The sequence below is a fragment of the Mirounga angustirostris genome, unplaced genomic scaffold (genome assembly GCF_029215605.1).
Source record: "Mirounga angustirostris isolate CCGP_5_RB_7025 unplaced genomic scaffold, mMirAng1.0.hap1 SCAF_7, whole genome shotgun sequence".
NCBI lineage: Eukaryota > Metazoa > Chordata > Mammalia > Carnivora > Phocidae > Mirounga > Mirounga angustirostris.
The window spans coordinates 46,689,104-46,712,863 of NW_026991715.1; the positions used below are offsets into that span (position 1 = coordinate 46,689,104).

Below are 23,760 nucleotides of genomic sequence, written 5' to 3' on the forward strand. Positions count from 1 at the left end.
CCAACCTACAAATTACTTGAATTCCAAAAGTTCCATGTAAGCAGCTTGCTTAAATTCAACACATTTTCCCATTGAAATTGTGTTATAAATGGTAGTTCAATTTCCAGAATAATTCACATTGCTTTTAATCCACAGTTCATCTGAATTGCTGCACATTAGCAAAAACACAGACTCATAGCAGTGGAATCAAGAGATGCAATAACTCTACAGATTTTTAAAAGGAGAGATGGAGACAAAAGATGTACTTATGAGGAAAAAAATGTTTTTAAGTGGACTTAACTCAGCTGAAATTTTTTTCAAATAAGTGTAAATAAAAGGCAGAAGATAAGGAGAACTCAAATTATGCATTAGTCTTTCTGAAGGGTAAGGAAGCAGATTATCCCAATCCCTTTGCAGCCAATAGGTGGTGATGTTGTCATACAATAGTTAGGTTGCTCTTAGTTCTCAAAACAAAAGGAAGATTGGGGAAGTATATGTAAAGTGGTTTTAAACTGGATTGTTAAAGGGAGGTAGGAAAAAAATAAGGGACGCAGTATGAATTTGATTATATGTGGATGATGTTGGTACATCAGGTTTTATAGCAGAAGAGGTGACTGTATTAGTACATTTTCTTAAATTTCTGTGTAAAAATTAGATATAAAATTGAAAACACACCTTTTCTCATCCATAATATTTCCTTTGAGCTTTAGTATACTCAATTATAAAAATAAAGATTATTGTGAGAATTAAACAAGAAAATAAAAAGTATCTAATAAGTACCATATACATAGTGGTTGCTCAATAAATATTGTGTTCATCTCCTAAATAAGTCAGATAAAATTAATAAACTATATTAACATAATGTTATTGATATTTTGCAAAATTAGACTAAAATTGATGATATCTGGACCCTGGAATCTTTTAAAGAAGTAGGAAAAATGTTAAACTTTATTTATTACTAAGAATAAAAAATTCTTAAAACTGATTATTTGATTCTTTTGTAGGTTAAGTATCCTGATATGCATTACCAAGTACACCCTTGAGTAGATGTAGTCTACGTTGTTGCACAATGTATTTGGACACACCTATCTTAAAGTAATATTAACCATTTTGCAGATCTTCACTATTTGTGACTATAGTCTTAATCTTTTTGAACATCAATGAAAAGTAAGAAATAAGTAGGGAAAAATAGCAGGATAACACTCTTTATTGCAGCCTGCACAAGCAAAATGTGACCAACCTTTACTTTTCATAACTCTACAGGCTTCCTTTTGGTGAAGTCACAGTGTATTAGCCTTTCTTTCTGCCAGTGAACTGGAGTAGAGAACGTAGGTAAAATTTATGTTATCCAGTTTTATTAGTTATTAGCCAAGGTAAAGTTTTATTGTAGAGAAGGCTAAAACTAATGACTAAAATAATGGGATACTATAAATAAATTGCTCTTACTAGAATTTCTTTCCTTTCCTGTCTTTTCATTGCTCTGGTTGGCCTTAGACTACCCCAAATTCTTCCCCCTCACTGGATCCTCTAGGTTTGAGGGGCTAAAGGAAGTGTTGCCAGTGCTTCTTCAGTGAAGGCCTGCCTCCTTGAGGACTTGTGAATCCAAGAGTTGTTTCTCCCTCTTTGCTATACAGACTTTTTTATGTGTTCCTAAGACTTCTTGCTTCCAAGTGAGAGAATGATTTCTCACTGAACTCATCTTGTCTAAACACTGGAAGCAGGCCTTAAGTCATGCTCCAGCCTTAAATCAGAGCTCCACATCTGAAGTAGGCCTTTGATTTCCTCGGACTGTGGAACTGCCAGAAAAATCGTGCATTGTCTTCCACCTTATTACTCAGGAGTTTGTGACAGATGGCTTGATGAACTCTGTGAAAGGTAAGGAGAAGCAAAATACATGATGCTCTTTCTGCCATTCATAAGATCTTGATTTTGTTTAGGGAACCAATACATGTGCTTGAATGCATTTCACAGTCTCAAAAGTGCGATACTAGGTCTGAATCCGTGATACTCATAGGGCTTGTTGGCTCTCCAGAGTGTGAGGAGATTGCCTCCAGGGAAGGGGAGGGGACAAAAGGTGAAGTAGTGTTGTAGACCCCTGCCTCAACTATAGAAGCTCTGCTTTGAGCAGTTTCATAAATTCAACCTCTATTGAAGATATTTTTAAAGAAGAGTTTGAAAATTATTGACACCTCAACCTTTTACCAGCTGAGCCCAGGATTATACTCAGGATCTAGTTCACAAATACTGGAATAGTTCCTTTTAAGCTGATGAATATCACAGTTCATTAGATGATTATATGATTTCTTTCTATATCAAAATAGATTTCTATTCATTAATGTTAAATAGTGCCTGATGGTAACTAAATTAAATAGATTAATGAAGGGTATTAGTAATTTCATGGATTAATAAATAAATATATATTTTTTTTAATTAAGACTAATGCACCACAAAATGTACTCTATTTATTTTCACTAAATTATTCATATTTAAAACTGTCATATATTCTGTGAATTAGTAAGAGTAGCTAATAGAGCAGTCCTCGACTCTTTTTTATTTTTATTTTTTTTAAGATTTTATTTATTTGACAGAGAGAGAAACACAGCAAGAGAGGGAACACACAAGCAGGGGGAGTGGGAGAGGGAGAAGCAGGCTCCTGGCGGAGCAAGGAGCCCGATGCGGGGCCTGATCCCAGGACCCTGGGATCATGACCCGACCGAAGGCAGACACCCAACGACTGAGCCACCCAGGCGCCCCTTGACTCTTTTATGATCTTTGGTAAAATACCCAAGTACTACCCGATTTCTATAAAACTCTTTGGATCCAGAAATCAATCAAATAACCAGCCATATCTTCTACATTTCAAATCTGAAAATAAAGTTTGGGCTAGGCCCAAGCTTTACAAGTGGCATAATTTTCTAATTCTCTAAATTCTAGTAATATCTGTCACTGTTTGTTTATTCCTTCCGTTTCTCTCTTTACCTATTGATAGCCCCAGTTGTTCAAGTTAGACTCTCAAAGTGAAAATCAAATACTTGATTATATTGGTTTATACTATATTATGAGTGTGTGCTAATTTTGAGAGGGGAAAATATTATTCCCTTTTATATTAAGGATGTACCAGATTAGAATTTACTTGCTTTAGATAGTGATTGTCACTAAAAATAAAATGAGGATTTTTCAGTCATAAATTTCCTCACTGTAAAATAGCCTTTTTAAGGGGCTCCTGGCTGGCTTAGTCAGTTCAGCCTCTGCCTTTGGCTTAGGTCATGATCTCCAGGTCCTGGGATTGAGTCCTGCATCTGGCTGTCTGCTCAGTGGGGAGTCTTCTTCTCCCTCTCCCTCTGCCCCTCCTCCCCGCTCGCCCATGCTCTTGGTCTCAAATAAATAAATAAGCTCTTTTAAAAAAATAGTCCTTTTAAAGCCTGGAATTGCCATATGATATATCTTAAAACCTATTTAATTTAGCTAAAAAAATTATAGCGCCCCCTTTTATTCCTTCCCTTTGTATGCATATTTAAGACATTTTAACTCCTAAGTCATAATTCAGACATCATAACAGGATCACTGAATGTTAGTTTTCTTGTGTTATTTTGTTAAATGTTCAAATTCTTAATTATAAATATGTTTTATACATTAGAGGTAATTTAACCTTACAAAGAGTTGTAGAATGTATTAGGTGAATAATGTACTTTCAAAAACTGATTACTTGCATGTCAATCAAAACCTGAGAAGACTGTTTCTCTTTTTTTCTTCAGAGTGAACACATTATTACATGGACTAAATAGTCATGAATCTATCATTTAAATTCTTTTTAATGTTTACCTCCTTTTGGGGGTAGGCGAGCAAGTGTAATTACAGCTGTCCTTTTTCTGAGGGTCAAAAATTCCTTGCCATTTGGAAAATAAATGATTTTTACACAGAAATGTTTGATTTCTGTAGTATTCATAGATAGGAAGTAAATGGAGTAAAATACTAGACATTTCTAGGACCCAAATGCATTTGGGAATGCATTCAGAAAATCTACATCATTTTTTACTATAAATCTTCTTGGATTAATACAATTGACAATTCAATATACATTTGTTGGCTAAATAACAACATATTTTTAGAACTTTAAGTTTTTGTTTGCATATAAGATTACTAGAGAATTTGAAAAATAAACAATAAATGAGTTTATTGTCCAAGTGAAAACCACAGGCACAAATTTGCAATACGTTCATCTCCCTTTTTTTTTAATTATGTTCTTCACATGTACTTTCAGACTTCAGTTTTGCAAATTGTATTTATGGCTTTTAAAAAATTAATGAAGTCAGATTTAAAGAGTTAATTTTGGATTTTCTAAGATAGAAGCAGAGATTCCTTTTGGGAAACCTGTAAGTATGAAGAAGCTAATAAGATTTTAGGTAATCCATTGAACTAGTTGGCCGTCTTAAAAATTCTGAAAGCTTATCTGGAAGGCCTCTTTAATTGCTTTAAAAAAAAAGTATTACCTGCTGAGACCTGCTGAGATAGTCATCCATGCTCATATAAATATATGTAGAATATGTCAAATTATAGAATCATCACATTTTCAAGCAGAAATGCCTCGTTTGTCACTATGGGAAAATAATAGCTTATGATTATGAATAAAATGTTAGTTTTTAATTGGGTATCTAATGATACTGTATGCAAACTTTGTAAATGCTAATTTTAAAATCTTAAATGGGAAATGCTTAAGGGTAGAAGTCAATAAAAATCCTTAGGTTCAAATGCTGGCTGTACTACTTTAATTGACTATGTACATTTGGATAAGCTAATCATCCTATGCTTTTTTTTCCCCTCATCTGTAAAAGATGTTTTAAAGACAAGAGATAATATATGGAAGATACCTAAACACTTCCTGGTACATAGCAGGCTCTTAAAAAATAGATGTTACATCTGAGTAACTTCAGTCAGATTATCCTTTAAGTCATATGTGAAAATGGCTTTCAGTATAAGAATTCTTATTTTAGTACTCTTAATTAATGTTTTTTTTTAATTTTTTTTTTTTTTTTTTTTAAAGATTTTGTTTATTTATTTGAGACAGAGAGAATGAGAGAGACAGAGAGCACATGAGAGGGGGGAGGGTCAGAGGGAGAAGCAGGCTCCCCGCCGAGCAGGGAGCCCGATGCGGGACTCGATCCAGGGACTCCAGGATCATGACCTGAGCCGAAGGCAGTCGCTTAACCAACTGAGCCACCCAGGCGCCCCTTTTTTTTTAATTTTTGATGCTTCATCATAACAAGGTTAAAAGTCCCCAAATCTAACCAGTGGAGAGTGTGGTTCTTGGCTTTCAGTAGCCCTCACTTTCATGTATTATGCACCAACACTTCTAAGCCTCCTTTCGTATGCAAAATTCAGTCATTTCTGTATCACCAGACAAACTGATTTAGGATTATCACCTGGTTGCTCTGATCACTGCCAGTGAGGTAAAGGGCCAGACATTAGTCAGACAGAGAGGATCTTAACCTTGGCCATCCTAGTTCTCCAAGCCAGGTGCTCCTGTCAAGATCAGTCTTGCTTATTTACAGGGGCATAGCTGTCTCAGAGATGTGTCACCTCAGTCAACCCAACATCTTTTTTCCACCCTGGAGTGACCTCCAGAAGCATTCATCTCCCCTCCTGCTGCCCCACCAGTGGGAAATACTGGGCTGGAAGTAGGCAGCTGGTTGAAAACATCACCAAGGATTTATGTGCTTATGGGTTACAACCAATGTAGGCCTCCACCTTTGATTTGGTAGTAGAAGAAAATCCTTCCTCCAGTGTGACAGATACCTTATGAGTTCTGAAGCTCCAAAATTTAAAGATTAAAGGCTGCCCAAATATCTACCCTGAACTAGGGAAGGTGCAGTGGCCTAGAGAAGGAGAAATGCGTAAGTCAGCTGTCTCATTCTTTAGGACTGTTGGTGTTACCTGCCTGTGACTGGTACCTGTCAAGGGTCTTACCTACAGGGTCACTAAAACCATAGGAAGGCAGTATTTATAGGTATCAAATTAGAAATTTTATAATTTCTAACCCAACTGTCTTTTAAGATGTAAGCCTTACTCACCTTTCAAACTGTAAGAACACCCTATATACAGAGGAAGGGGAAATTACTTCCAAATAAAACAAAAAATCCCTTTCCATTACTGATTCTTACCAGAACTGGTCTTTTATCGTGATGGTTACAAAATGATGGTTTTTCAGTTCTGGCACTTCTACATTTACAATTCAGTACTGTGGTAAGCAAGAGCCCTTTTACCTCCCCAGTTTACTTATCCATCTATTTATCTCTACCTTTTAGTGGTTTGGCTTTATGGATTCCTTTTTTTTTTTTCCTAGTAGCATATTTATTTCTCAAGCATTTTGGTCTCAGGATCTCTTTAAACTTTTCACAATTATTGAAAGAGCTTTGTTTATGAGATGTATTTATATTTATATTGAAACTAAAACCAAATTTTAAGTGTTTATTAATTCTTTAAAAATAAAACTAGTACAGGGTGCCTGGGTGGCTCAGTCGGTTGAGCGCCTGACTCTTGCTTTCAGCTCAGGTCGTGCTGTCATGGGTCATGAGATTGAGTCCCTTGTTGGGCTCCATGCACAGTGGGGAATCTGCTTGAAGATTCTCTCCCTCTGCCCCTCCTCCCACTCGTTCTCTCTCTCTCTCTAAAAAATAAATCATTAAAAAAATAAAAATGAAACTAGTAATCTATTAACATAAGAAATTTTTTTTTGTTGTTTACATAAAGAATGCATTTTTTATCAGAAATAACTATACTTTCCCAAACAGAAACATGTAGAGAAAAGGGTAGCATTGCTTTATGTTTTATAAGTCTTCCCTATGTCTAGCTTAATAAAAGACAGCTGGAGTTTTTCATATCTGCTTCCTATTCAGTCTGTTGCTATATCACATGTAGCCTCTGGAAAACTCCACTGCACATCCATGAAAGAATGGAAGTGAAAAAGGCAGATAACACTTAGTATTATTATTAAAGTAGTGTTTCCCTCACAATCCCCTTAAAAGGGTCATTGGTACCCCACAGAGTTCCCCACAACAATTTGAGAATAGCTGGTCTGTAATTCCTTAATTATTTTGGTGCTCAGATTTATCCCAGATTTAGCAATTATCAACCCCTGTAAGCTGGCTCAAGTTCTTTTTTGAGAATTCTCTTACTTCCTGGCATAGCAAGATGTTCCAGACTCATCTTAAACCCACTCTGCTCAAGGCCTAGAGTTAGCCATTTGTCTGGCTGCAAGTAGAACTAGGAAAAGACTGAAGTTTCTCCAGGAAAGACTTGGTATTTATCAGCCATTTCCCATCCACAGGAATTTCTTATTGGTTATGTTGGCTCCTGTGTCCTGTATCACCATGTATGTTGCTGGGCCTGTCTCTGTAGAATAGTGTGGTGTCCCAAGTGTGATCTGCAAGATGACTTTAGGTGATACAAAGATACCCATTGAAATTGTAAATATCTATTTTATATGTGTTTAAACAAAAAATACAACTACTGTTGACACTTGAACAGCATGGGTTTGAAATTTGCAGGCCCACCTATATATGGATTTTTTTCAATAAATAAATACAATACTATAGGTATCTTTTTTCTTCTTTATGATTTTCTTAATAACATTTTCTCTTTTTTGGCTCACTTTATTGTAAGAATACAATATAGAATACATATAGCATATAAAATGTATGTTAATTGACTATTTATGTTATCAGTAAGCCTTCTGGTCAAGAGTAGACTATTAGTAGTTTTTACAGTAAGCTATTAGTAGTTAGCCAAAAGCATTAGGTGGATTTTCTTTTTTTTAAATTATTTTTTATTTTATTTTAATTCCAGTAGAGTTAACATTAGGTTGGTTTTCCACTACATAGAGAGGTTGGTGACTCTACCTCCCCACATTGTTCAGGGGTCAACTGTAGTATAAGTCAAGCATTTCATGGTATTTTTTAGGGTAAAGGAGAAGTGAATATTGAAAGAAAAACAAGCCAAATTAAAGAAAAATATTAAGAATATAATACTGTGAAGTATGACAAAAAACACAAAGCTGGATTGAATGAAAATTGTCTGACATTTACGGCTCTCAGCTCTAGATCCTTCTTGCCCTGTGTCCAGGGTTCCCATACCCTATTCCAGAAGCGCAACAGATGAAATCTGTCTTTTACCTAACTAAGCCTGTCATCTACCTAATACCTGGAGATCTCCCTTTTTTTTTTCTTTTGTTTTAACTAAATAGGTTTTATATTTTTCTAAACAGAGGAATAGGAAATCTGTTATCCTAGGGCAATTAGCTTTAAATCCATAGCTTTAAAATTTTTTAAGTTTGTAAAATAATGTTGTTACTTCTGCAGTCTTTAAATCCCTGTGCCATTGACCATTATCTACATGACTTTTTGTTTTGACTGTTTTAATTAAATCTAATGTTGTTTTATTATTAAGTGAAGAAACTATGCATTGTTTTATATAATAAAACTCATTGGGTACCAATGTCAATTACTTATTGTTGTATTAGGACTTATTAAGCCTATACATATATTAGATTAATGTTTTTGTTATCAAAATAATTTTTAAATGTAAATTAGACCCTAAATTTTTGACAACTGATCAGGTAGTTAAAATTGCTCTATTTGCAGGGATGGAAATTTTTTGTTGTGATAAGTAGGATTGTCTTTACAACTATTGTATGAAAGCATATTAGTATGATTAAGTGTACAGTTTGTGCATAATTTCTTACTCAGTGGGAGGAATGGACTTCATTCCAGTTCTTAAAAATTATACAAGTAGGGGCGCCTGGGTGGCTCAGTCAGTTAAGCGACTGCCTTCGGCTCAGGTCATGATCCTGGAGTCCCTGGATCGAGTCCCGCATTGGGCTCCCTGCTCGGCAGGGAGTCTGCTTCTCCCTCTGACCCTCCCCCCTCTCATGCTCTCTCTATCTCATTCTCTCAAATAAATAAATAAAGTCTTAAAAAAAAAGTTATACAAGTAGGACTTATTACAAAGAATGGAGTAGTAGCCCACATTTCTCTCCCTGACTGGTGTGATCATTGTTAAACCACGCTCCTCCTCTGTTACTCACCCCTGTCTCCTTGTTTCAGCTTGCATTCCCTGACCATGCAGGCACACTTGCTAACTTTTGGGAAGTAGCAAGCGTATCTGGTTTCCCCAGGCTCACAGGCTCAATGACAAAGGAACATGTTTTGAAACCATCATTTTGACAAAGCTGCTTTGAAGGATATAATTGAGATTTTGTAGAAACAGAGGAAAATACAAAATAGTTTTATGTCTTTTATATGAACTTAAAATACATGCTAATCAAATTTTTATTATTGAGAAAAGTAAGCCTATTGTATTCTCATCGCATCCCCGACCCGTCTACACCTTTTTTCTTTACTGCTCCCTCTGCTGTCATGTTTCTACATTGCTACCATCCTGTACCAGTGTTAATCTCACACCTGAAGCACGGTACCTAGAACTCATCAGCTTTTGCCCTCTTCCTTTAGATCCAGTGAGAGGTAGTCACTCAGATGGGTCATAGAATCCAACCCGTGATTTGGTTCCCTTGGGTTTGCCAGTGTAATGTGGAGACAGAGTGGCAGCAGGATCTTGTGATTCACGGCATACTTGGTGCCATGAATAGCAATTCCAGCAGCCACTGGAACCTCTAATACACATACTTGCAGAATTTGAAGGACTCAAACACTGTTGATTATTAAAATGGGGTTTTTTTTGGTTATTTTGTTTGATTTTTTTGGCCATTAGTGCCCGAAGATTAATTGGTTGCTCCTTTTCTTTTAACACAGCATCTAGATTTTTTCTACCAAAATTGATTTTGCATACTATGTAGGAAATTTAAAATTTTTGTAGTAAGTTTAGAATTTGCTTTTTCTAAGGTACCTAATTCTAATGGAATCTGTTCTTTTTCCTGATAATTCTTTGACCATATGAGGAGATGTGCAATATCCAAAGAGAAAATATTACTTATAGTAACTGCTGTGTCATGAGTTTTATTTAAAAATAAAATAATGGCTTTTGTCTTACAGGACAAACTATTCGAGAGAAAAGAATTGTAGAAGCAGCAAATAAAAGAGAAGTGGACTATGAAGTTGGAGATATTCCAACAGAATGGGAGGGTAAGTTTGTGTTTTTAGTAGTATCTTCTGGAAGGCAAATTGTTCATACAAAATTAGATGTTTATTCTTCTTACAAAAACTTTGGTAATCTGAATCTATGAAATTTTTTTAATATTGCCTTTCTTTGAAAGTTGTGAAGGTGTCACACTCTAGTACAGGAACACATGTCCAGTGAAAGGAACTTGTAAACATTAGCAGAGCTGGTACTAGGGTGAGCAGAGCGAAGCTTCTGCAATACAGGATTGAAGGAGGCACTCACTGTCATGTGCTGACTGTGCACTTGCACTCCTCCAGAGTTTAAGTATCGTTTCTGGCACTCACTACCCACATGAACTTGGAAAAGTAATTTCATACTTCTCAGTCTTAGTTTACTCTTGTACAAATTGTGGATAATACTTGCTGTCACCATCTGGAATATTTGCTCAACTTAAAATGACCCTGGTAACTGACCCCCTGTTAAGACAAGGATGGACACCTGATCCCTATCAGGACTTTGGAATTAAGGTAAGAGTTCAAAGTGAGATGAAACAGGTGCAGTCAATCTTTCAATACGACTGGAACCATAACATACAATTGTGGATATTATCTTCAATCAACTGTCTAAGCTTTGTTGCAGGAAAAGCTGATCTACTAAGAAGAAAATAGAAACCAGTCTGCAAAAAGAATATAGTGAGACAGAATATTTCCTAGGTTTCCAGGAAGTTTCCAGTTCTCTGTTCCATTTCTTTCTAAATGAAGTTCAGATGCACATCTGTCTTTGAGTGCTAGTGCCACCCCATATCCTTGTAATAAATTCCCTTTTCCTTACCAGTTCTTTGCCTAGCACCTGTCACATTTTAGATCATTTTAGAATGATCCTGTTACTTTTTACAAAATTGCCTCCTGGGATTTTTGGTGGGATTGTGTTGAACATATATATCACTTTGCAAGAACGAACATCTTAACAATAAGTATCTTCTGACCCCTGGACATTATATTTCTCTTAATTTAATTTAGGCCTTTTTTTTTTTTTGCACATCTTTTGTCAGAATTATTCATAAGTACTTCATATTTTTGATGCTGTTGTCTCTGATAATTTTTTCAGTGTTAATTTTTGATTGTTCATTACTATCATATAAATATGCCATAGGTATTTGTATATTGATCTTGTATGCTATGACTTTGCTAAGCTCAGTTGTTAATTATAGTAGCTTTTTTTATCAACTTCATCAGATCTTTTTTTACTTAGAAGATCATGCAGTCTGTGAATAAAGGCATTTTCTTCGTTCCAGCCTGGATGCCTCTAATTTTTTTAATCTTACCTGTTTGCACTGACTAGAACTTCCAGTATACTGTTGATTAGAAGATATGAGAATGGACATTCTTGCCTTGTTCCTGATGTATTACTCTTTTTATACATTGTTGATTGGTTTATTTAAAATTTTGTTTAATACTTTATCTTGAGGTATATTGGTTAGTAACTTCTTTTTCTTGTAATGTCTTTGCTTGGGTTTTGTGTCAGTGAAAGCTGATCTCATGAAATGAGTTTGGATATATTCCTTCTTCAATATCTTGCAAAACTTTATGTATATGTTAAAATTATTTTAAAAAAATATTTGATAGACTTTACTACTGAAGCCATCTGGGCCTGGAGTTTTCAACTACAAATTAAATTTATTAGATTTAAGATACTCAGGTTATCTATATCTTCTTGAGTGACCTTTGGTAGCATGTTTCTTTGAAAGAGTCTGTTTATTTCATCTAGATTTCCAGTTTTTTTTGCATAACACTGACCATAATATTTCCTTATTATTCTTTTAATATCTTTAGAATCTGTAATGATGTCTTCTCTCTCATTCTTGGTTTTTATGGCTGAATTGTGTTCCCCCAAAATCTACGTTGAGGTCTTAACCCCAGCACCTCAGACTATATTTGTAGACTATATCTGAAAATAGAGTCTTTAAAGAGGTAATCAGGTAAAATAAGGTTATTAGGATGGGTGTTAATCCAATATAACTGGTGTCCTTATAAGAAGAGGAGAGTAGGACACAGACATATACAGAGGGAAGACCTTGTGAAAACACAGGCAGAAGACAGCCATCTACAACCTGAGGTGAGAAACCTTAGAAGAAACGGACCTTGCCAACACCTTGATCTTAGTCTTCTACCTTCCAGAATTGTGCAAAAATAAATTTCTATTATTTAAGCCACTGAATGTTTGGCACTTTACTTTGTTATGGCAGCCCTAGCAAACTAATAATTAGTATTAAGGATTATTTATGATTCTATTTTATTTCCTATTGTTGGTTTTCAGCTGTATCTCCACTGAGTGGCTGTTTTGGGTTTTATAGACTATATCTTCAACATATCAAAGTCTTTATTTATGTGATGTTTCCACTTCATATAGATACAAGAACCTTACAAAGGTGTACTGCCATTTCTTCCTTCTAACATTTCTGTTATTGTAATATATTTTAGTTCTACTTGTTACAAACTACACACTGCATTGTTATTTTTATTTAAATAGTGAACTGGGATTTAGAAAGATTTAATCAATAAGAAAAATAAGACATATTTATTCATATTGTTACAATTTCTAATGCTCTTCATTCCTTTTTGTAGATCCACATTTCCACTGTGATCATTTTCCTTTAGTGTCTAAGGCTTCCTTTGACATTTCTTTAAATGTGAGTCTGCTAGCATTGAACTCTTTCAGCTTTGATATGTCTGAAACATATATATATTTGGGGGGCAGAAGGAGAGGGAGAGAGAGAATCTTAAGCAGGCTCCATGCCCAGTGTAGAGCCCAAACAGGCCTCAGTCTCACAATCCTGAGATCCTGACCTGAGCTGAAATCAAGAGTCAGATGCTTAACTGACTGAGCCACCCAGGCACCCCTGTATGAAATATAAAGATATTCCTCTGGCTATAATAGTCTAGGTTGATAGTGTTTTTTTTTTCCTTTTAGTAGTTTAAAGATAACTTTACATTGTTTCTGTCGAGAAATCTGTTGTCATGCTTTTCTTTGTCCCTTTGTGTGTAATGTGTATATTTTTCTTGTAGCTGTTTTGAAGTTATTCTTTTTTTTTTTTTAAAGATTTTATTTATTTGAGAGAGAGAGAGTGAGAGAGACAGTGTACAAGAGGGGGAAGCATCAGAGGAAGAAGGAGACTCCCCACTGAGCAGGGAGCCCGATGTGGGACTTGATACTGGGACTCCAGGATCATGACCTGAGCCGAAGGCAGTCACTTAACCGACTGAGCCACCTAGGTGCCCCAAGTTATTCTTTTTTTAACTGGTTTTCAGAAATTTGATCATGATGTACCATCATATAGTCTCTTGTGCTTGAAGTTTCATGAGCTTCTTCGACCTATGGATTTGTTGTTTCAGTCAATTTTAGAAATATTTTGCCCATTATTTCTTCAAATACTTTTCTCTGAGTCCCTTCTGTCCTTCCTTTTGGGGACTCCGTTTACAATCTTAGGCTATTTGAAGTTGTTTCATAGTTCAAAAACACACTCTGATCATTTGTGGAGGTTTATTTTCTTTGAGTTTCATTCTGTATGGTTTCTCTTGCTGTGTCTTCAAGTTCACTAATGTTTTCTTTTACAGTGTCAAATTCCTACCAGTCCATCCAGGGTATACCTCATTTCAGACATTGTAGCTTTCATCTGAATAAGTGATATGGGTCTGTTTTATATCTTCCATGTCTCTACCTAACCTGTTCAATCTGTCCACTAGCTTTTTGAACATATGGAGTACAGTTATAACTGTTTTAATGTTCTTATCTGCTAATTCTACCATCTGTGTCTGTTTTTAGTTGGTTTTGGTTAGTTGATTTTTTTTCTCCTCAATATGGGAAGTATTTTCCTACTTCTTTGTTGGCTTTGCAATTTCTGATTGGATGTCAGACATTTAAAATTTTTGCCTCATTGGATACTGGATATTTTTATATTCCTATCTGTATTGTTGAGCTTTGTTCTGAGGCATAGTTAAGTTACTTGGAAACAGTTTAATCCTTTCAGGGATTGCTTTTAAGATTGTTAGTTGGGACTGGAACAGAGTTTAATCTAGAACTAACTGCACTGCTGATGCAAGTCATTACTGAGCACTCTCCTCTGCCCCATCAGTCATGAGGTTTTCCACTCTGGGTGGTGGAAATTAACATTACTCTTGACCCTGTGTAAAACGTGAGAACTATTCCTTCTGATCCTTTCAGGTGGTTCTTTTCCTGGTCTTAAGAGTTCCTTACTCACATGAACTCATTAGTGCTCTGCTGAATACTTGATAGCAGCCTCCTGCCAATCTCCACAGTTTTCTCTCTGTGTAGCTGTGTCATGTCTGATAGTCTGTCCTGTGAATTTTAGTCACCTTGGTCTCCCTACACTCCCAGCTTCATCTCTATAACATAGGTAGTATGGTGAATTTTAGCAGGATCCCCTCCCGATGCCACAGCATGGAAACTCACAGAGCAGTAAGTGAGGCATTGTTTCTTTTAACATTCTGAAGGGATCACTATATTTCATTACTTGATGTCCACTGTCTTGAAAATTATTGTTTCATGTAATTTGTCCCTGTTGCTGCATGTTGCCTAGAAGCAGAAAACAGCTTTCTTTCAATTCATTTAATGCATTTGAAATTCATTTATGTGTTTTGCATGAATCAGCAGTTTATACCTTTTTTATTGCTGAGTAGAATTTTATCATATTGGTATACCAATTTGTCCATTCACCAGCTGCAGGACATTTAGGTTGTTTATACTTTATACCATTTATAACTGGAGCCACTATATAAATTCATATTTCTATTCAGGTATAAATATATGAACATAAATTTTCACTTCTTTCAGGTAACTACCTTGAATTGGCATTTCTAGGTCAGGTGGCAAGAATAGATTCAACTTAAACTGCTAAACTGTTTTTTAACATGGCTATACCATTTAGCTTTCCCATTAGCAGTGTATGGAAAGTTATAGTTGCTCCTCATCTTCACTAGCCTTTGGTGTTGTCAGTATCACTAGATCTGATCCATTGTAATAGGTGTGTTGTAGTGTCTCGTTGTGGTTTTAATTTTTATTTCTCTAGTGCCTAGTGATGCTGATCATCTTTGCATGGCCTTGTTTGCCATTTGTATATCTTCTTTACTCTAGTGTCTATTCTTATCTTTTTGCCTAGAAATTTTTCATTTGGTTGGGTTTTTTTTCCAACTTGTTTATTTTTGAGGGTTCCTTATTTATGTTCAATACAATTCCCTTACCATGTATGTGATTTGCAAACATTTTTGTCCCAGTCTGTAGCTTGTTTTTCCATTCTTTGGACAGTGCTTCTTGGAGAGCACACATTTATAATTTTAATGAAGTCCAATTTATCATTTTTTTCTTTGATATATCATGATCTTGGTGTTGTAAGAAATTTTTGCTTAACCCAAGGTCATGAATATTTTCTCCTGTGATTTCTTCTAGAAATTGTATAGTTTGGGGTTTTAGACTTATATCTGTGATCCATTTTATTCTATTTTTTGTATGGTTTAGGTATCAATTTCATTTATATGGATACCCAGTTTTTTCCAGTACTATTTTTTTATTGTGTTAAAATACACATAGCGTAAAATTTACAATCTTAACCATTTTGAGGTGTACAGTTCAGTGGTATTAAATACATTGACTTTATTGTGTAGCCATCACTACCATCTATCCCCTTAACTCTTTTCATCTTGTAAAACAAACTCTGTACCATTAGACAATAATTCTCTGTTCCTCCTTACTCTTCCCTGGCAACCATCATTATACTTTGTCTTTATGGTTTTAACTACTCTCCCAGCACTATTTCTGAAATGACCATCCTTTTTTCACAGTTTTTGCACCTTTGTTAAACATCATTTGGCTATATAGATGTGGGCTATGTATTCTCTATTCTGTCCGTGGATCTGTCTGTCCTTTTCCCAATGCCACACTGTCTTGATTACTGAGACTTTGTAATAAGTCTTGAAATAGGTAATTTGAATCCTCCAATCTCTTTTTCAAAACTGTTTTAATTAGTTTGGGCCCTTTGTCATTATATATGACTTTTAGTATCAGCTTATCAGTCACTACCAAAAAATCCTTCTTAGATTTTCACTAGGAATGTATTGAATTTATAGATCAGTTTTCATTGGAAATGTATTGAGTTTTCTACGAACACAGCATATTCTCTCCATTTCCTTGGGTCTGTCCTTCATTTTTTCATCTATAATTTTTAGCTTACAGATCTGGCACGTATTTTATTAAATTAAAACCTAAGTGTTGGGTCACCCGGGTGGCTCAGTCCATTAAGCGTCCAGCTCTTGATTTCAGCTCAGGTCATGATCTCAGGGTTGTGGGATGGCATGGGGCTCCTCGCTCACCAACCCATGGTTACCACTATTCTACTCTGTGCTTCTATGAATTCAACTTTTTTACATTCCACATAAAAATGAGATCATATAGTATTTTTCTTTCTGTGTCTAGTGTATTTCACTTACCATATCTTCTAGGTTCATCTGATATTGTCACAAATAACAGGATTTTCTTCTTTTTAAGGTTGAATAATATTCCATTGTAAATATATGTGTGTGTGTGTGTATGCACACACACCACAATTTCATTATTCATTCATCTGTGAATGAACACTTATGTTGTTTCTATACCTTGGCTGCAGAGAAAATGGGAGCATAGAAATCACTTCAAGATAGTGATTTCATGGGGCTCCTGAGTGGCTCAGTTGGTTAAGCGACTGCCTTCGGCTCAGGTCATGATCCTGGAGTCCCTGGATCGAGTCCCGCATCGGGCTCCCTGCTTGGCAGGGCGTCTGCTTCTCCCTCTGACCCTCCCCCTTCTCATGTGCTCTCTCTCTCTCATTCTCTCTCTCAAATAAATAAAATCTTTAAAAAAAAAAAAAAAAGATAGTGATTTCATGTCCTTTGGATATATACCCAGAAGAGGGATTGTGGGATCATATGGTAGTTCTTTTTTTTTATTTTTTGAGGTACCTCCCTACTGTTTTCCATACTGGCTGTATCAGTTTACATTCCCACCAACACATAACACTGACTAGTTAGAATTTAAAAGAATGATGATACAAAGTGTTAATGAGGATGTAAAGTACCTGAAACTTTCATAAATAGTTTGGCTGAAGTGTAAATGGTACAACTACTTTGAAAAACAGTTTATTAATTCTTTATAAATTTTTAAAATACACATACCCTATAATCTAGAAGTTCTGTTGGATATTAACCCAGACATATAAAAACATAGGTCTACCCAAACACTTGTACCCAAAGTTTTCATAGCAGCTTTATTCATAAAAGCCCAAAATTGAAAGCTGTGCAAACACCCAACAAAAAGTGAGTGGATAATAGCACTGTTATTTTTCTATACAGTGGGATACTATGTAGCAATAAAAAAATGAACTGCTGCTATGCTCACTGTATTTGTTTTTTATTGCTCCATATCAGTATTACCACACACTTAGTTTAAAACACTACATATTTATCATCTCCTAGTTCCTGTGGTCACAGATCCAGGCACAGCCTAGATGGGTTCTCTACTTAGGATCTCACAGGGCTGCAATCAAGGTGTCCAGGGCTGCTTTCTCATCTGGAGGTGTGAGTGTGGAAGGATCCACTTTCCCACATGTGCGGTTATTCGTAGCATTCATTTCTTTACAATTGTAGGACTGTGAGCTTTAGTTTTTCACTTGATGCTGGCCAGAGGCCACCCTAAGCTCCTAGAGGTCACTTGCAGTTCTTTCCACATAGGATCCTCCAACATGGCCACTTTTTCCCTTACAGCCAGCAAGGGAGAAGCTCTAGCAAAATAGATGCTGTAATCCTACCTAACGTAATCATGCACTCATAGACATCCCATCACCTTTGCCCTGTTATCATAGTTTGAAGTAAGTCACAGGGCCTGCCTTCAGTCAAGGGGAAGAGCCCACACACAGGTGTGGACATCAAGAGATGGGGGCTGTGGAGCCTACCTTAAGAGTCTGTTCTCCAGACACAGTTACATGGATGAACTTTAACATTATGTTGAGTAAAACAAGTTAGATGCAAAAGAGTACATATTGTAAAATTCTGTTTATATGAAATTGTAGATAAGGCAGAACTAATCAACAGTGACAGAAAGTGTAGCACTAAATAATTAGGGGCTGTGGATGGATTAGGGTGGGTGTTTGCATGTGGTCAGACATTAGACAACTTACGGGAGTGATGGAAATGTTCTATATACTGATTGTGGTGCTGGTTAGAAGGTTGTATATGTTTTTCAGAATTTATGGAATTGTACACTTAAAATGGTTTCACTATACCTCAATAAAGTGGATTAAGAAAAAAGAACAATAATCATCGTGAGCATCACAAAATATTTAACTTAAATGTGCCAACTAAATCTAATAATATCCTTAAGATATGCCCAAGGGTCAGTAATCAGAAAGTGACTCATTTCATAATATATCATTTGAAGAATTTTCACAGTTAAAAAATATGGATTCTTATTTTTGTAGTTTTTTATAATGTATACACACCCAGAACTGGCAAAGATCATTTTTTAAAAGATGAGGCTTTATTATAGTGTTGTCTTTTCCTTGAGTGAAGTAAACAACCCGTATTTCTAATATAATATCTTTTGGATGCAAACTGTTGACAAACTTTCTGTAATTTTAGTTCTGAATGGTCACCTTACTGACTCTAGTGATAAATGTCTCATTTACCTTAACCCCAGTTGGTACTGCTTCTAAAAGTGTGTTAGCCATTTTCAGTGCTTATGGAAATTTGAAGAATGTATGCTTCATGAAGTATTTTCCTGCTTGCTTCTTCTAGTCTCTTTTAGTGATTAATGGGAACTTTAATTTGCATGCTCATTTTTACACTTATTATAGTGTGTTATGTTCCAATAAGAGTATTAAAGTTCAATGAAGATCTCATGCATACTGATGAGAATGCAAATGAACGTTGATGAAAGAATGCTAGGATTTTAAGGCATAAACTGTCCAGTTATCTTGCTAAATTCTACTCAAACAATGGTTACATTATAATGAAGACTGATACAGAATCCACCATACAGATATAATTAGCAATGGCAAAATCATTATATAATTTATAATTGGATAGAGGTTCAGTTCCAGATTGTTATGAGGATAAAAAAAAGAAATGTAATGATTTGATATTAATGCTTATTTTTATTCCTTCCTCTTCCTAACCTTTGCCAACCTTCAGCAGGATATTTCCTTTGTTGCATATAGTTATTGGCAAAGTTAGATAAGATTATATAAATGAGTGATCACATCGAATATTTCCAGCTGTAACCTTTGTTGGATACATAGCAGTAAATGGACATCAACCATCATCTCAAGAACATTTCAAGTATCTGGTTATTGTAGAATTATACAAATTTATCTCAGCAATTGCATTTATTTATCTAGATAAAACAAAGATCTTTTTCCTTGAGCCATTTAAAACAAAGCTAAAGAAGTCCTGTATCCTTCCTGAGAGAATAGTGTGTCTCATGAGGGCGACTATTCTAGGCAGTTCTTAATATGTTATCTGAGTTATATTGCATTCTTCCGTGCATGAATTTTATAAACTTATACAAACCAGTAAACTTTAGAAAACACATATCAGTTAGTCTATTAATTTATGTTGGGACTTTAAAAAATTATTGAGATTCTATTGAAGTATTTTTCTAACCTTACCAAAAAACTGAAAATGCTGTTTTATAGACTCATCCGTAAGACAGATTGTTGTTTTTCTCATGATAATAGTAAGTATGCATTGTGCCATTATACTTTTTCAGCATGATCTCATGCCAATAGTAGGTGTTCACAGACTCTCAAATACATGGTATTCATTAGTAAAAAGTATAATAGTTAATAATGATTTTCATTTTAGATAATATGAAAGTGTTTTTTAAATTTTATTTTATTATGTTATGTTAATCGCCATACATTACATTAGTTTTTGATGTAGTGTTCCATGATTCATTGTTTGCGTATAACACCCAGTGCTCCATTCCATATGTGCCCTCCTTAATACCCATCACCAAGCTAACCTATCCCCCCACCCCCCTCCCCTCTAGAACCCTCAGTTTGTTTCTCAGGGTCCATAGTCTCTCATGGTTTGTCTCCCCCTCCGATTCCCCCCCCCTTCATTTTTCCCTTCCTACTATCTTCTTTTTTCTTTTTTTTTTTAACACATAATGTATTATTTGTTTCAGAGGTCTGTGATTCATCAGTCTTACACAATTCACAGCACTCACCATAGCACATACCCTCCCCAATGTCTATCACCCAGCCACCCCATCCCTCCCACCCCCCACCACTCCAGCAACCCTCAGTTTGTTTCCTGAGATTAAGAATTCCTCATATCAGTGAAGTCATATGATACTTGTCTTTCTCTGATTGACTTAATGAAAGTACTTTTGAATCAAGATAGATAGTTGTTGCTACAAGGCCTTACTTATTGGTAGCTCTAGTAAGGGGGTTGGCAAACTTTCTTTAAAAGGCCAGGTGATAAACATCTTGGGCTTTCTGGGTTCTACTGTCTTTGTTACAACTACTCAACTCTGCTGGTGTAGGGCAAAAGCAGCTGTAGATATGTTAACAAATAAGTATGGCTGTGTTCCAATAAAACCTTATTTACTGACACTGAAATTTGAATTGTATGTAATTTTCATGTGTCATGAAATATTGTTCTTCATTTGATTTTTTTTTCAACCATTTAAAAATGTAAAAACAAGCCGTGGGTTGAATTTGGCTTGCGGGCTATATAGTTTGCCAACTCTGCCCTAGCAGTTCATTTTTCTGAATTAACTTTCTAATCTAATTTAAAACTAAAGATTTACTGTTTAAAACCTTTTAGAGGTATATGGCTCATGTTGAATTATTTTAAAAGAAACCTCTGTCCTAGAAAAAAAAAATGTCCATGAATAAAGTTAAGTAACTGGGCGCCTGGGTGGCTCAGTTGGTTAAGCGACTGCCTTCGGCTCAGGTCATGATCCTGGAGTCCCGGGATCGAGTCCCGCATTGGGCTCCCTGCTCAGCAGGGAGTCTGCTTCTCCCTCGGACCCTCCCCCCTCTCGTGCTCTCTCTCTCTCATTCTCTCTGTCTCAAATAAATAAATAAAAAAAATCTTTAAAGTTAAGTAACTTATTTTGACCATAAAGAGGCAGTTGAAAATTACATAAAGCACTTTATTTCCTTGATTGCACAGAGGAGTCTTACTATTGCTAAGCTGGATTTTCTAACACAGGCAAAAGTTCCATTACAACAAATATTCATATAGTGGAAGTATTTTATAGTGGATGTATTCATTCAACAGCTGTATTAAGTACCTACTGTTTGGAGGCATTTAAGTGGTAGAAACATAAATCTCCCATGGATGCACCTTGCCCCTGACAGCCTTGCAAGCCTAACAAGGAACATAAAATCTATACAAGTTGTGACTAGAAATGGACCAGATAGGAGTGGAAGCTAAGAAGAAAGAGAAGGCAGAGAAGAACAGGGATAGAAACTCAGAAATAGGCGCGTAGAGAAGGTTAAAATGCTGGACTATATTAAAAATACATTCTATGGGATCAGTGCAAGGCCTGCAGTTGAATGTTGCTGTCTGTACCCCAATAGCCATTCAGTACTGGACTTGTCATGAGGACAGTTCCTGGTGCTATGATTTGAATGACAGAAGGCTGGCTGGTGGAGCTGGTCTGAAGAAAAGGGAGCTGGTTAGCAGACGGAGCTCAGGTTTTAGAGCCAGTCAAACAAGGGGTTGATTCCCAGGCTGTTACTAATTATATGAATTTAGGCAGATTGCTTAATCTTTCTGAACCTCTGTAAAATGGGGTCACTAATCCTTATTTTCCTGCATGTAATTACAGTTATGACCTATTCCTCTTCTAGTTTTATGTTCTTTGCTTGTTGCTTAGTGAAATTTGAGAGACTGCCTAGTAGAACATGGATAGCTTTTGGAGCTAGAGACAGGGTCAAATCTGGACTCAGATGCCACCATTACCACCTAATGTATAAATTTGAGAAAGTTATTTAATTTCTCTATTAAATTAGGATATCTCACAATTTTGTAATGAAAACTAAATCAACTAAAGTGATCAAACAGTTTTCTACTTTTTAAAGACCAAATTCCTAAAGTATATTTACTCACAGTTTTCTATATATCCCCATAGGCCAAGCAGATATTATTGATCTTAGTTTTTTTATTGAGTCTGTTATAAAAAAATAGGTTTATGGAATAATAGTGATAATGATAGTATTAACTTAGACTTAATGCTTACTGTATGCCACATTCTGACCTAAGAATTTATAGATATCATTTCATATAACTTTCACAACAACTCTAAAATGTAGATACTACTATAGTCTATATTTTACAGATAGGAAATCTGACTTTTAGAAAATTAAATAGCTTCCCCCAGGTGACACAGTTAGTAAGTGATGAAGCTGGGATTTGAACCCAGAATATCTGATTCTACTCTCCTAAACGATGTACTATATGTCTTCCATGTGATTCTGATACATTTCCCTAGAGGCACCTGCCCTACTTCCTTCCTATTGCTATAAAGCATCAGGCACTCAGTTGAGTTCAGATGATTTTGAGGCCTGATTTTAGATGTGGACTGTTCCCTCCTTAATAAACTCCCTATGCTGTTGTATTTTTTTATGACACAGATCACGACCTGACATCATATGTTTGTGTGTTTATTTTCTGTTCCCCTTCACAAGTATAAATGCTGCAGGAGAGGAGGAAATTCATGTTTACTTCCTTCTTGTATGCCCAGTGCCTAAAACAATATGTAACAGGTGCTAATAAATAATTGTTTTTGGGCGCCTGGGTGGCTCAGTCGTTAAGCGTCTGCCTTCGGCTCAGGTCATGATCCCAGGGTCCTGGGATCGAGTCCCACATCGGGCTCCCTGCTCGGCAGGAAGCCTGCTTCTCCCTCTCCCACTCCCCCTGCTTGTGTTCCTGCTCTCGCTATCTCTCTCTCTGTCAAATAAATAAATAAAAATCTTAAAAAAAAAAATAATTGTTTTATGCATGAATGAATAAAGTGTGCAAATTATCAAAAACTTACATTTAAGTATCATTTTTCTTTCTAGCTTGGATTAGAAAAACAAGAAAGACTCCACCTACAATGGAGGTAAGAATACACAATGAAAATATTCAAATAGCATGTTTTTATAATGCTGTGTTTCTCAATTAGGAGTTTATATAAAGCCTCAGAATAAATATTATGCATCTTCCCAGAGTGTTAATTTTACTCCACAGAAAACAATTTAAAATGTCTTTATAATAAAATAAATGCACAAGTTATGGAATGTAACATGAAATTCATGTGAATTTTTAAATGAAATAAGAAAAATGCAATACAAAACAAAAATACATTTTAGAAAGTTTAGACTTAGAGCAGTTTGCATCAGGACATTTCGCCTGGTTCCTGGGAGCTATTTTCTGATATGGGTGCTTGGTGGAAAAGTCTGAGAAACACTGAATCTCATGGTCCTGTCCAAATCATGCTCTGCTTATTATGCCCTTAACTTTATAGCAAATGTAAACTTTTATGATTTTGTACACATTTAACTCTATCAAGTATCTTAAGAAACTTTAAAATATACAATTAGCATGTAACACGAAACAGATTAATAGTTGA

General features: G+C 35.6%; 1 protein-coding gene across 2 annotated transcripts in view; it reads left to right on the plus strand.

Moving 5' to 3' along the window:
- Window positions 1-23,760, plus strand: part of NDUFAF2 (NADH:ubiquinone oxidoreductase complex assembly factor 2) — a 148,815-nt gene that overhangs the window by 80,715 nt on the left and 44,340 nt on the right. For both annotated transcript variants that reach the window (XM_064596156.1, XM_045895315.3), the window contains exons 2-3: window positions 10,023-10,112; window positions 23,210-23,250. In XM_064596156.1, coding sequence (XP_064452226.1) covers window positions 10,023-10,112; window positions 23,210-23,250 — 131 coding nt within the window. The remainder of the gene's footprint in view (window positions 1-10,022; window positions 10,113-23,209; window positions 23,251-23,760) is intronic.